This window comes from Aspergillus ambiguus (genome assembly GCF_047715705.1).
Source record: "Aspergillus ambiguus strain CBS 117.58 unplaced genomic scaffold BDV59scaffold_24, whole genome shotgun sequence".
NCBI lineage: Eukaryota > Fungi > Ascomycota > Eurotiomycetes > Eurotiales > Aspergillaceae > Aspergillus > Aspergillus ambiguus.
In genome coordinates, this window is record NW_027395537.1 from 207,313 (window position 1) to 221,211 (window position 13,899).

Genomic DNA, 13,899 nt, shown 5'->3' on the forward strand with positions numbered 1-13,899 from the left:
TTTGGGGAAAGTACTACGGAGGGACGACGCGTGGAATTTGCATGTTTACCGATGATACCATGGTATTAACTAGCCAGTGTTCAACCGCAGATGAATGCATATATGACATTTCTTGGGCATGAATTCGTGGATGAGATCGTGACCGGAATCTAGTTGGTGGAGGCGGCTTTGGCATCGGTGGCCAGAAACAGGATACAGCTTCCCAGGATGACTGTCCCGACAACGGTGAAGGTCATCTGGGTCTTCCACCCACTCTGCACTAGCGCCGCCTTGTGACTGTATTTCCGCACGGTGCGGACGTAGTTTGCAAACCCGTTCATTAGACAGGCGAGACTCAACACCCAGAAGATGATGCCGAGCGGGAGAGCCATGCGCCGCTCCAGCCCAGTCGGTTTGCTCTGGAAGTGAAAGGAGAGGATGATGGCGATGGAGACGATGCCCAGGTACATGGAAAGACGGAGCCAGGAGAGAAAGGTGCGTTCGTTGGCGCAGTGGTCGCGAGCATCGGAGGTGCTGTTTTCAAACAACAAGGCGCCGAAATAGGGGCGACTAAGGAAGATGTGGTGCTTGTCTTCTAGATGGCTATAAGGGAGGGTTAGTCCAGGAGAGAGGGGGTTCGGGCATGGTTGACACACTCATCGACCAGCACTGGATTGGAGTGCGACACGTTGATCAGCGGGTTGTAAGACGGCCGCATAGAAGCGGCGCCCTGGCGGGAGATACACTCAGTCATGGTGGGATACGATGTAGCATCCGCTCAACGACCACACCGGTGTCCATGGAGATGGATCGGAGTGTTCCGAGTGATTGTGTGGTCGAGGTTCGTGTTGTGAAGGTCGAACTTGCCCAATCCGGTGACAGTACCACGTGATGCCTCTAGGCCAGTTCGGGAATGATGTCATGTGCTTAGTCATATTCTCCATCCGCCTCCCCCTTTGGGACTAGTCTCCTCGTATACTCTTCAACGAGAACTTTGTCAAGTGGGAGGAATCGACGCAGAGAGCGTCTGCAGAGCATCTGTAAGGCGATCATCAATGCCCGGTTATTCCGATCCTTAGGGTCTGTGTCACTCCTCTTCGGCGCAGCTTTGGTGGATCAAGTGAGCAAAATTTGCCCCTCCCGCGTATGCTAAGTTGCTAGTACGTACTTCTCTCCCCGCTTTCTCTCAAAGCTTGTGCCTCCGCGTATCCTCCTGTCGGAGTGACTCAGAGATCAATCCTCTGCTCTTTTCCAATCCACCATGCGGTGGGTTGCCGTATAAGACAGACACACTCGTCCGGAACGCTCCAAACCCAGAGTCTCTTCGATCCTCCCTCACCATGGCTCGGAATCAAAATGGTCGCACTCTCGAGGACCAGGGCTTACACGGCCACTTCCGATCGAGTTCTCCCCTTGCAGAGGCAGCAATTGCCCGAGATATTGAGAATTATGCCGACGATGAAGGCTCGATCCTCACCGCTGATGATGAAGCCTCCGAGACGTCCACCGTGCGCGCAATCAATAGCCGGCCTGGAACAAACCCCCATTCTCTAGCGGGCTCGTACCAGCGGCCCAGTTTCTTCACCACGGTTTCGCATGCGACTGTTGTCCCGCATCACTTGGATCATGAGGGGCTGACACAGAGGGAGCGCGATCAAGCCATTGAAGAAGAGAGACATTTGCTGAGCGACAACCACGTCATGGAATCGACTGGAGCCCCCAAGAGGTGGCGTCGGCCGGAGGAAGGCTCCGCAATGGAAACCACCTCCCTCCTGCGCCATCCGAGAAGAGCGTCTGAAAGCGAGATCCCTGACGCCGAGGAAATCGACCGAAAGTGGGAAGAGGCCGTTCTGGCCGGACTGATCCACACCACGTGGAAACGGGAAGCCCAAGTTATCGGGAAGAATGCCGCGCCGCTGGTGATCACGTTTTTGTTGCAGTATTCTTTGACCGTGGCGAGTATCTTCACCGTGGGTCATCTAGGAAAGAAGGAACTGGGAGGCGTCAGTCTGGCCAGTATGAGTGCAAGCATCACAGGCTACGCTGGTATGTGACACCACATGGGTTCTTGTCCACCATCTGACTCCCGTACAGTCTACCAAGGATTGGCAACTAGTCTGGACACACTTTGCGCGCAAGCCTATGGCTCTGGAAGGAAGAAACTAGTTGGCTTGCAGATGCAGAAGATGGTCTATTTCCTGTGGGCCATTACCATCCCCATCGCCTTTCTCTGGTTCTTCGCCGATCGGATCCTCGTCAAAATTGTCCCTGAAAAGGAGGTTGCGATGTTGGCTGGCCTATACTTGAAGGTGGTGCTTCTAGGCGCCCCAGGATATGCATGCTTTGAGAGCGGAAAGCGATATGTCCAGGCTCAGGGCCTGTTCTCTGCCTGTCTCTATGTCCTACTGATCTGCGCGCCTCTCAATGCATTTATGAACTGGCTGTTCGTTTGGGTAGGTGTGACTTTTTCAACTTTTAACGAAGCGACTAACGGTGGATATTGTAGAAATTCCAATGGGGCTTCGTGGGTGCCCCGATTGCGGTTGTCATCACCGACAACCTTATGCCTCTGTTCTTATTCCTGTATGTGTACTTCGTTGCGGGATCGGACTGCTGGAATGGCTTTACTACTCGTGCTCTGAACAACTGGGGCCCCATGATTCGACTCGCGCTTCCTGGGTTAGTCATGGTCGAAGCCGAATGCCTCGCGTTTGAAGTTTTGACCCTGGCCTCGTCATATCTGGGTACGACACCGCTCGCAGCTCAGTCGATTCTATCAACCATCGCCAGTATCACTTTCCAAATTCCATTCCCACTGTCCATCTCTGGCAGTACGCGGGTAGCAAACCTGATTGGAGCAACGCTGGTTGGGGCCGCTAAAACTTCCGCAAAGGTGACCATGGTAGGTGCAGTGATCGTCGGACTGCTCAACATGCTCCTGCTTTCTTCCCTGCGAATGTATATTCCACGGCTCTTCACGTCCGATGACGAGGTCATCGAAATGGTCGCCCAGACCCTACCCCTGTGCGCAGCTTTCCAACTTTTTGATGCCCTTGCCACCAATTGCAATGGCATCCTTCGGGGCATCGGCCGACAAGAAATAGGCGGCTATGTGCAGCTGTTCTGCTACTATGTGGTAGCTATGCCAATCAGTTTCGGTACCACTTTCGGATTAGGATGGGGCCTCTTCGGCCTCTGGTCTGGTGTTGCACTTGCACTATTACTTGTGTCTCTGATAGAAGCGTTCTTCCTCAGTCGCACGAATTGGGATCGTTCGGTAGAAGATGCGATCCAGAGGAACGCTATGAACTAGGAACTTAGAAGCGTATATATGCATATTTTGCTGATGATTATGTACTAACATTTGCGTCTCGTTTTTGAAGATACCGACAAAAGTTTGGGAAAACCGTCAATGTACTTGGTTTGACGATTCTTTCTACGAGTTACTGAGTCATGACATTTAAACATGTAGCTAGACATAGAACTCAAGACTATCCCAAGGGTCTTTAGCAAGAAATTTCGCCTTAAAGCATAAACTTTTGGTGTGCTATGCGTAGCTTATACCGCCAAATTTATGATATTAATATTTGTTCATTTGATCCCATAATCTGCCGTAGTTCAAGATCCAGACTTAAACCCACAAGTCGAGACAGATGAATGTCTAATAATCCAGAATAGCCCATGTCTGTTCATCCACCGTCGAGAAGATAACACCAGCAGTAAGCAATTCGTCACCCGCACGCGCCACATCCGGCATGGGAAGGCTGAGCTTGGCGGCAATCAACTGGGCATGCAGACCCTCGTTGCTCTGAGGCTCCGTCTTGAGAAGGTTGTACACTCTGCGCGCCACCGCACTCATCGCCGGAAGCGACTTGTTACCACTATAGTCATCCATTCCACCCATGGCCGAATCGGTGCCGCCGGCCGCACCGCCCGCAGCTGCACCAGCGCCGCCCGCAGGTCCACGAGTGAAGAAAAGATGAACGGCGACGGCCTCCAGCAGATGGCAATGTAGCTCGTTGATATTCGTCAAAGGCCGCACTGAATGAGCCACAACAAACAACTTGGAGCCAAAGATACGAAGCTTCCCAAAGATTTTCGCGTACCCGTTTAACTCAACTTGGTCTTTGCCTGGAACACCGGGGCCTTTACCCTCGTCCGTCTCCATCGTATCCGCCGTCGTGGAGTCGAGCCACTGCTTGACTTCGATTTCGCCTGTGCCATCGTCGATCTTGTACGTCACGTTGGTGCTTTGCGAGCTGATGTTGCGGACTTGTCCGACGAGACAGACACTCGATACGTCCGCGCCGTCGATCTGGTGGCTCGCCTCGGGGTATGGTTGCGTCGCGTCGAGGGCCTGCTTGACTGTAATGGGTCGGAGAGTAGCATTGTTGTATGAGCCCTAGATTTGGTCAGATAAATCCCGTAGAATGATGCACAGACAAATGTAGGTACCTTTCCACCGGCCGGGCTGCTCGTCTCTCCCGCCATAAAGCCGCCGCCACCGCCGCCAGTCGAACCTCCATAGCCATAACCACTGTCTGCAGAGGCATTAGTCGAGGGTAAACATATTGGAGAGCAATTTAAGGGAACCTAACCCATATTGTGTGTGCTGCCGAAACGGGTGATCAAGCGATTGCACCGAGAGAATTGAGAAGTCTTGAACTGCAGTTGGGAACGCACTCATTTTACCATTTCGGGACGTGTTGGACGCGTCGCGGGGAGTTGTATGTTTGCGCAGTTTGCATTGCAGCTCGGATCAACTTTGATCCCTCACCGCCTTGACTTTTTCTCTCCGCCCGACAAAAAAGATGTCGAGATTTGGCGACGGACTGGTGGAGGAGAGAATCGACTCTCTTCGCTCTTCTACGGGATTTGTTGCAATTTTGGTCCGATTGTATTAATGGTTTTCGTAATCATCTCTCAACGCAAAACCATTCGTTAAACGCCAGGTTTTTGCCTCTCCCTTTATCGGGCTTCTATCATACAGTCCACGTCCTCGAAAGTCGCTACGCCCGCCATCATGCCTCATCGCGCGGCTTCCCCGGCGATGTCGGAGAATGAGTTCGATATTACGAATGCGCTTTTCCAAAACGACAGCGGCTCCGATGACGAAGTGCCCGTTACCAAGTCCAAGCCGCAGCGGAAGGCGGCCGCGCAAGACCTCGACTTCCTCGGTGGGAATGTTGACGATGACGAGGAGGAAGACGATGAGGCTTTCATCGCCGAACAACAGACGTCTGCCAATCGGAAGGCTGCGAACCTCAAAGGACGCACCGTCAAGAAGGGAGGTGGCTTCCAGGCCATGGGACTAAACGCAGCCTTGTTGAAGGCCATCACTCGGAAAGGTTTCTCCGTCCCTACCCCGATTCAGCGCAAGACAATCCCCGTGATTATGGACGACCGTGATGTGGTGGGCATGGCTCGGACGGGTTCTGGGAAAACGGCCGCCTTCGTAATTCCCATGATCGAGAAATTGAAACGGCACAGCAGCAATTTCGGCGCCAGGGGACTTATTTTGTCACCGTCGAGGGAGCTGGCCTTGCAGACGCTCAAGGTCGTCAAAGAGCTGGGGAAAGGAACTGACCTGAAATCGGTCCTTCTGGTCGGTGGTGACAGCTTGGAGGAACAGTTCGGGATGATGGCTGGCAATCCGGATATTGTGATCGCGACACCTGGACGTTTTCTGCATTTGAAGGTGGAGATGAACCTGGATCTGTCCAGTATTCGCTACGTTGTCTTCGATGAAGCCGATCGACTGTTCGAAATGGGTTTTGCGGCCCAGCTGACTGAGATTTTACACGGTCTACCGACCACCCGCCAGACGCTCCTCTTCTCGGCCACTCTGCCCAAGTCTCTGGTCGAGTTTGCACGTGCCGGCTTGCAGGAGCCTACTCTAATCCGTCTGGACACGGAGAGCAAGATCTCCCCGGATCTACAGAACGCTTTCTTTTCAGTAAAGTCCGCGGACAAAGAAGGCGCGCTACTATACATCCTTCACGAGGTTATTAAGATGCCCACGGGCCCGACGGAGGTGGCCCAGCGGCTACAGGAAGAGAAGGCCAACTCCAAGGACTCAAAAAACTCCAAGAAGCGTAAGCGATCGGAAATGGACAAAGCAGTCAACATGAAGGAATCCCCAACGCAGCATTCCACCATCGTCTTCGCTGCGACAAAGCACCACGTCGACTATCTCTATTCCCTGCTCCGCGAAGCCGGATTTGCCGTTTCTTATGCCTACGGTTCGCTGGATCAGACCGCCCGAAAGATCCAGGTCAATAATTTCCGGACGGGCATTAGCAATATCCTCGTTGTCACCGACGTTGCGGCAAGAGGTATCGATATCCCTATTCTTGCCAACGTCATCAACTACGACTTCCCGTCGCAGCCCAAGATCTTCGTCCATCGCGTGGGTCGAACTGCCCGAGCCGGCCGGAAGGGATGGAGTTACAGTCTTGTCCGGGACGCGGACGCGCCTTATATGCTCGATCTGCAGCTTTTCCTCGGAAGACGGCTCGTACTTGGTCGCGAGTATGGTGATCAGGTCGACTTCGCCGAGGACGTGGTCGTCGGCAGCTTCCCGAGAGACAGCTTGGCGCAAAACTGCGAGTGGGTGACCCGTGTGCTCGATGATAACCGAGACATCTTCTCCCAACGCACTGTTGCTACGAAGGGTGAAAAGCTGTACATGCGTACGCGTAACGCCGCCTCCCTGGAAAGTGCCAAGCGATCGAAACAGGTTGTAGGCTCGGAGCACTGGACCACTGTCCACCCGCTCTTTGCGGATGCTGCGAGTGAGATGGAGGTCGAGCGGGAGAAGATGCTGGCCCTCATCGGTGGATATCGACCCCAGGAGACGATCTTCGAGGTGAACAACCGTCGCAGCGACAAGCCAGAGAATGAAGAAGCGCTTCACACCATCAAACGAGTGCGGAGCACGCTCGACTCTAAGAAGAAACGCGCCCAGACCGACGAGCAGTCGGAGTTCCTCGAAGAAGCATCCGGAGCCAACGAAGCAGCTGAAGGGGACGGGCATGCGGATGCTGGGTCCGACGCCGACGACGCTCCCGACGGTGTGGCCGACAATATGTCGATGGCGTCCGAGTCGGATCTGGAGGTCACCTTCTCATCCTACAACCAATCTAAGAATGGCAAAGCGAAGAAAGACTCTGCCGCCGCTTTCCAAAACCCCGAGTATTTCATGTCATACACCCCGAGCAACACCAACCTGGCGGAGGACCGTGCCTACGGTGTGCATACCGGCACCAACGCCAATTTCACCCAAGCTTCCCGCAGCGTCACTATGGATCTTCAGGTGGATGAGGGAGGCCGTGGGTTCGCGGAACCGCGCACGATGAAGCGGTGGGATAAGCGGCACAAGAAATATGTGTCTCGGCAGAACGACGAGGACGGTTCGAAGGGCGAGCATCTTGTACGAGGCGAGAGCGGTGCCAAAATCGCCGCCAGTTTCCGCAGCGGGAAGTTTGATGCGTGGAAGAAGTCGAAGCGACTGGGACGGCTGCCTCGCGTGGGTGAGGCCGAGGACACTAGTTTGTCAGCGAGTCTTAACTCATCTATGGGAGGAAGACGGTTCAGGCACCAAAAAGAACAGGCCCCCAAGAGGGCGGATCCTTTGCGGGACGATTTCTACAGGAAAAAGAAGAAGAACGACGCGGCCAAGGACCGGCAGTTTTCTCGGGCTGGAGGTGCGGCCGCTGGTGGTAAGAGCGAGATCAAGAATACGGATGACATCCGTTTGGCTCGGAAACTCAAGCAGAAGAGAAGAGAGAAGAACGCTCGTCCATCGAAGAAGAAATAGACCCTCAGCAGCGTGGTGAAGGTTCAGTGTATATAGCGATACCATTGATATGTTTCTTCAGTTGTATATCATAGGGAGCATCTATCTAATGGCATACAATACCTGTACGAAATAGACCTGGCAAGCGAATATCATAGAGTTTCCATCCCAATCCCACTCTTGGTAGACAAAGCCGAAAGCCGCCATGAATGCCCTCAAAGAAGCAATCCAGGCCCGGAGTCAACCCAATCACGCTACATGCAAGCAGGGCGGATGTCAGCAAGGATGCAATACGACAGTCCTCCGCCACAGGGACAACGATCCACAATCGTCCCGGTAATTGGCTCCGATGAGCCACATCGGAATCAATAAAAGACATGTCACATCCCATCACATTCCCCATCCCGGCCACCCAGAGGGCCCAGGGAGCGCGCGGCGCATGTCAATGCAGGTTGGATTTGACCGAAATGTCGTCAATGCTGTAAATGAAGGGAATGCAAGAATGGTTTTCTCCGCAACTCCGAGGTCGATCTGGTGATGTTACGGAGAGAAAGCGTCTCGGAGGGAATAGTCGAGAGAGGACATTAGGTACACTTCCGTCCACGTACCTTTACGGGAAGTAGAATCGGATATCAAATCTCTTATTGCCTCACCGTACACAAAGAAAGACGGTAAAGTGTATTCATAGGGATTCTGCCAGGCAAGGAGATTATTCGCACTTCATGTAGTAGAAATCTTGGATCTAGCATACGTCAGTCTCAACGCAGTGTTTCTCTCGGATCTGGTCGGTGCAGGATCTCTGGCTAGGGCTAGGATCTGGGCCAAACTGCCTTGTAAATCCAGATATTGCTAAACCACGGCACTAGAGTTGTAGAGTACCCACCGTTGAGTATGTACGTTGGCAACTGTTGTGTAATCTGACATATCATGGGGCCAAAGAACTACACGTCATTTGTTAGGGCTAAGATGCAGTGTGTGGGGATCGACGACATGGATTCTTGCGCGTTCTTTTCGTTCCGCGCTGGCTTTTGCCTTCGTATATGCGCCCAAGCCCCATTGACATGCGTCTGTTATTTGGATTGAGGCTTGTTAGAGAATTGATGCTTGAGTCTTGATCTTTGGACTTTTCGGACCGGTTGTAGCGGCAGAAAGCAAGATCGAATCTCCGATATCAGAAGGCCGTGATGAACCCATACTATTGATTCTACGCAGATGGGGCCATTTGGAGACAGCAAGAATTCACCCTATAAATGGATTTTTTCTTTACGAAATTGGCCACGTAGGAACCCCCTACGACGAAAATACCCCGTGCAGCAATACTGTATTGATTTCTCCTGATTCTCAATAATTGAATATCCCTTCCATCCAAGGGGTTTGGACCGGAAACATGGGCACTTTTACGGTCCGACCCGAGATCGTTATCAATATTATTCTATTTACCCTCGATGAAGAATCCTGTTTCAAGAAATGAGAAGAGCGTGGTGAATGGATTAACTCGTCCCTCGCTGATACCATGTTATATTGCATCAATGTACTTGTCACATCTTCACCGACACTCTCCCAGACAACAATCTGCTCCTGATGTGAACATGGAGCAGAGTGGATGGAATCATCCTCGACACAGGTGACGGGTCATGCAAAAGGGATAACGACCCAATCTGCTGCACTATTGCAGTCAGGGCGGTTGTTCGTCAAGCCCTCCGAAGATGGGCCGCTGTATATTTCGTTTTCAACTGAGATATCTCAGAACCTCTCGCTGACAGCGCCACCGTCGCGTAAGCAAGGAATGACCAACAATCACTCAGGTCCGAGTCGGCGGTCTGCAATTGAACCGTTTCTCGCGTCAATGGGGGTCAACACGAGCAGCGTGGCAGACACATAAAGAAAGTAGACGGTTACACTGGGAGACAGTGATTGTGGAAACATCCCGGCTACCCTCAACAAAGAATCTACAGGGCGGACTCCCACTCTGGATTAAGTAAACGCAGGTCATTAACTATGAGGTCAGTAGCAAAGATTACGCGCTCCGAGAGGTTATGCAGAGCCAATAATCGTGAACATCCGCGGGTGGTGCCTGTTGGTCGTGTTTTCTCCGTGAATAATATGACGGTTTTGCGGTCCGGCCAATTCCAGCTGCTTCGTAGTAGGTGCCGCTTGACAGGGAGATGACACTTTGAGCAGTCAAATATCCAAGCCGTCTGGTTCGAATAATGGAGCCGATTGTCGGATGACACTTTCGAGACTGTCATTTGACTTGTCTGATAGCTCTGGAAAGGCCAGGTCAGTTTGAACTCCAAAAGGAGCTTTCGCCATTCAGTTCCAGTACCATAACCATGACACCGCGCATCACGCTTGTCACTCAATCTGGAATCAGCTAAATAAGCCCTTTTCAGGAGTATACCAAACATACGCGTAAGGCGTGGAAACTATACGTATGGAGCACTAATAGTTGACTTATGTAACCACGTCCGTACGAATACGACCACATGCTAAGGAGTCTCGATGCTTAACTCGGACCTTTCTCGGAGTATTAACTTGTGGATGGCCAAGACACGCACTGTCTTGACGGACGTGTGACGATAGAAGAGATCTGAAGGAGGGTACTCCGTACTTGGGAGACGGCGAATTTCGCCATGGGATGTCCGTGTGGAAATTGATCCACGACGATCGGGTGTTGGCCACATGGAGAGAGGGGCAAGAGGAGAAATAGGGGCGAAAGAAGCAAAACGGTCCGGCGAGAAGGTCCCTTTATCGAAAAGGCGATAGAGCGACAACTAGTGGGAGAACTATGAAATGATGACAGTCGTTCGTTTGAGCCTCGAGGGTGACAAATAATGTATAGTTCCTGTGATCCTTTCCCGATGCGGATAGTTCGTGCTCACGGGGCCGCTAGCCCGTTTACGGCCCATCAGGAGTCCCCTCCGCATTCCTCTTCTGCTTCATTCTTCGTCTTCTTCTTTTCGGCGTATAAACGTCTCCTCAGGGGAGGTATCCGTCCTGGTCACGCTCGTTGTGGATATATCAGTCGGTTCTCTGCCTTTCGTTACTCGATACCCGACGTCAGGTCACATCTGCAGTCCCGTGGGTATCGAGGTAACACAGCAGCCATGTTTATTGACTTTTCAAGAGTGACGCTCCATATCATGTATCATTCGATACTCATACCGTGAGAATTGGTCCTGACGAGCTCTCAATCGTCGTGCAGACCTTCCGCAAGAGTACCGGTCTATTCCTTTTACTTTTTCCTACAGAGGCTAAAGCCTTGGGGCCGGTGGCCCGAACTATTGGCATTCGTCTGGGCCCCCCCGGCCACTAACAAGTAGATCGTGCTGGCGTCTTCCGCTCCGGCTGCATGAACCGCTGAAACTCTTTCGACTGGCTTTTCCTCCCCCCTCCCTCCTATACCGGATTCACACTGGGCCCCTTGCTGTCGTCCCCGCGTGCGGTATGTTCCACAATAATTGGGGATTTCCGTCATTCCCGTTGTTGTTCGACTTCAAGACGGAGTGTCATGTCTTGATGCTTCTGCTGTGTAGCTTATGTGCCGTTATTTTAACTTGTTCTATTTTCCTGGTTTCATTTTTCCTTTCTTCTTCCGACGCGAGTCCACGTCGATCCATCTCATCTTTCCGCTTTGGAATGGTGACTGGGAAAAGGGGCTCCATGAGGGGTTTCGACAGCATCGTTTTGGTCACGGGTCAAAGGAGCTTATGGGAATTTCCCGAAGTGATTTCCTCACCCTGGAGCTGGACCCTCCCCTCCACCCCTGTTGGTGTGAGGATCATGATTCGGTACAAACCGATTGCCAAAGGTCATTTTAAGTGGAAATCCGCACACCCCAAAAAAGGGAAAAGAAGAGAAAATAAGTACATTAATGCATGGCCCACCTGCTACTAAAAGGCTGTTGTCAATCTACCGTTAATTGGCCCCTCCACTTGGCCACGCTCTGTGGCTCTGTGCTCAATCCTCAATCGACCCGGTGGACCTTCTAGCTCTTATCAGACCGGCCATTTCATGATTGTCATCATTGATCCCCTTTTGCAAATTGTCCGGAGTTCAGGTGACCAAGTTAGACTGATGTCTGTTCCACCGAAGACGACGCACTTGCTGCAGCCACATCTTGATCCATAGTAGTAGCAACCCTCCATGGGCCCTCCCCCTCACTCCGGACAATAAACGCGAAGCAGTCTGAGGACGTTTAACTGGCTGATCCTCCCGTGACGCAAGACGGCATTCGGGCATTGTCACCAGTGTTATGCCCAGACCACCTTGCTGCATGGTCTACGCAGTGTGGCACCGCCCTCTCAGCGCTGATAGGGGCGTTGTCAGAGTGGACGGCGATCATTTCCAACGGTCATTTCAATAGATCTTAGGCTAAGGATAGCATCACACGAACCGAGAGTCCACGACACCCGGTTGCTTATCGTTAAGGATTCAACTGACTCAATCCCGGTTCCATTGATGAAAGAGAAAACACACACATGCACCTGCCGCTAAGTGCCGACATGATTGAAATCGGCAGTCACTAATCAGGGTGCCATATGGTGCATAAGAACACATGACATAGTAGTACACGGAATGTATCGAAGGATCCGTCGATCCCAAAGACTGTCTGCTGCCGTGGGTCCCAGAACAGGTTGAACCTAAACCGGCTGCGGAGAATTATCTAGCTTATTGTCTCTCATTCCAACTGCTCGGACAGGTGAGCTGGCGTCGGGGGAGGAGCTTCAGAGAGACTCCATATTAGCCATCTGTTCTTACGACAATTATATTGCGGGATAATTTGTCCCATGGAGCTTCGGGCGTGTCTCGAGACTGATTCATGAGGGCTTGACGGACCGCGCTCGTCAATCCATGATACCATCCGTCCATTTATTATTTTGAAAGAGAATGTATACGAATGACGACTAGTTACCCAGTCACCATCTGGCCCTGGCCACGGGCTCAGCCTCTCATAAATGGTGTTGCCTTAACGAGCGCTATTTTCGGGAGACTCGTCATGCATATCGCTGTGGCTATACCATGAACTCCGGAAAAAGAAACTTGACGAAATGCAACCATTGGTTCCTGCAAACGTGGGAGTTTTCCCTTTCAATTGTTTAACTCGGTTGCCAAAAAAATGAATAAAATGAATAAAACGAAATAAAAAGTAAATCAAAGACCCAGTGGTGTAGACGAGAGCACCCATCACTAATCCATGTATGATCTCCAATACGAGAGGGCATGCTAACATAAGCCATAGCATAGAAGGCACCACCAAGGATGCGCCCAGTGGACTTTGGACAGGAAAAGAGCAACTCCATAGGGTACATGAACCCAACGATACACGAAACGAACAGGTCTGCCTCCCGCCAAACCCAATGACTGGACGGACAAGCTTAAAATCCTGGCTCTGAGACCCCCAACTTCCCTTCTCATTCGATAGCGCATGTCGAAACGGGGCGGAATGCGCACTTCCCCATCCTTGCCGAACAGACTATTGGCAATGGATGCAGCGGGCGGGCACCGACGTCGATCCGTTGCTCAATCTTTTTGCCTTGCTTCCTGACCTCCTGATTGGCATCGATTCAGAGGGGGAAATAAAAATAATAATAATTGGAATTTTAAAATAATTCCAGAAGAAGAAAATTACCCTCTCCACATGCAGGTCTTTTCTCATCTGGGAAGATGGCGTTTGATCATCCCCCCTCTCCAAGAGGTGATTTAGCCCTTTCGGGGGTGTCACTGACAGCGGCCCTGATTGCTAATAGTCCCTTCTCATGCAAGCCACTGTCTCTCTTCCAGTAGGGCAGACGGGAAGAATGAAGGAAATATCGAAAATGTTATAGAGGTAAAAGGGAGGGGAGAGAATGAAAATCAATAGGAAAAAAAAAATATTAATAAAAATAAAAATAATAATAAGCTACCCACCCACATCCACCGAATAAAATAAATCCCCAATCCAAATGAAAATGAAAAAGCAATCATCCACTAAAGTCTCCATGGTCCTTGTCCATGGTCCTTGAGTAATGCCTGTGAGGAGAAGCTGACTGGCCGAATGCCATACATTGTGACGATTTGCCCCGGAGGATTGGGGCTATTCAGTCCACCAATTCCAGCATACATAATTGCCTGTACCTTAC

General features: G+C 51.6%; 4 protein-coding genes across 4 annotated transcripts; 2 read left to right on the forward strand and 2 right to left on the reverse strand.

Annotated features, from left to right (window-relative positions):
• Positions 1-118: 118 nt before the first annotated feature.
• Positions 119-898, reverse strand: BDV59DRAFT_181986 (DUF202 domain-containing protein). Its single transcript, XM_073690317.1, has 2 exons — positions 636-898; positions 119-582 (listed from the first exon to the last, which is right to left on the reverse strand). Exons 1-2 carry the CDS (start codon positions 731-733, stop codon positions 150-152), a joined length of 531 nt encoding a protein of 176 aa, XP_073546300.1. The 5' UTR covers positions 734-898; the 3' UTR covers positions 119-149.
• A 93-nt stretch (positions 899-991) lies between these two features.
• BDV59DRAFT_181988 (MATE family efflux transporter) lies at positions 992-3,481 on the forward strand. Its single transcript, XM_073690318.1, has 3 exons — positions 992-2,025; positions 2,074-2,432; positions 2,486-3,481. Exons 1-3 carry the CDS (start codon positions 1,320-1,322, stop codon positions 3,290-3,292), a joined length of 1,872 nt encoding a protein of 623 aa, XP_073546301.1. The 5' UTR covers positions 992-1,319; the 3' UTR covers positions 3,293-3,481.
• A 39-nt stretch (positions 3,482-3,520) lies between these two features.
• BDV59DRAFT_181989 (putative replication factor-a protein) lies at positions 3,521-4,656 on the reverse strand. Its single transcript, XM_073690319.1, has 3 exons — positions 4,578-4,656; positions 4,435-4,520; positions 3,521-4,381 (listed from the first exon to the last, which is right to left on the reverse strand). Exons 1-3 carry the CDS (start codon positions 4,579-4,581, stop codon positions 3,641-3,643), a joined length of 831 nt encoding a protein of 276 aa, XP_073546302.1. The 5' UTR covers positions 4,582-4,656; the 3' UTR covers positions 3,521-3,640.
• Positions 4,657-5,167: 511 nt separating this feature from the next.
• Positions 5,168-7,872, forward strand: BDV59DRAFT_181990 (ATP-dependent RNA helicase DBP10). Its single transcript, XM_073690320.1, has one exon. The coding sequence runs from the start codon at positions 5,285-5,287 to the stop codon at positions 7,796-7,798; it is 2,514 nt and encodes an 837-aa protein (XP_073546303.1). The 5' UTR covers positions 5,168-5,284; the 3' UTR covers positions 7,799-7,872.
• Positions 7,873-13,899: the final 6,027 nt, after the last annotated feature.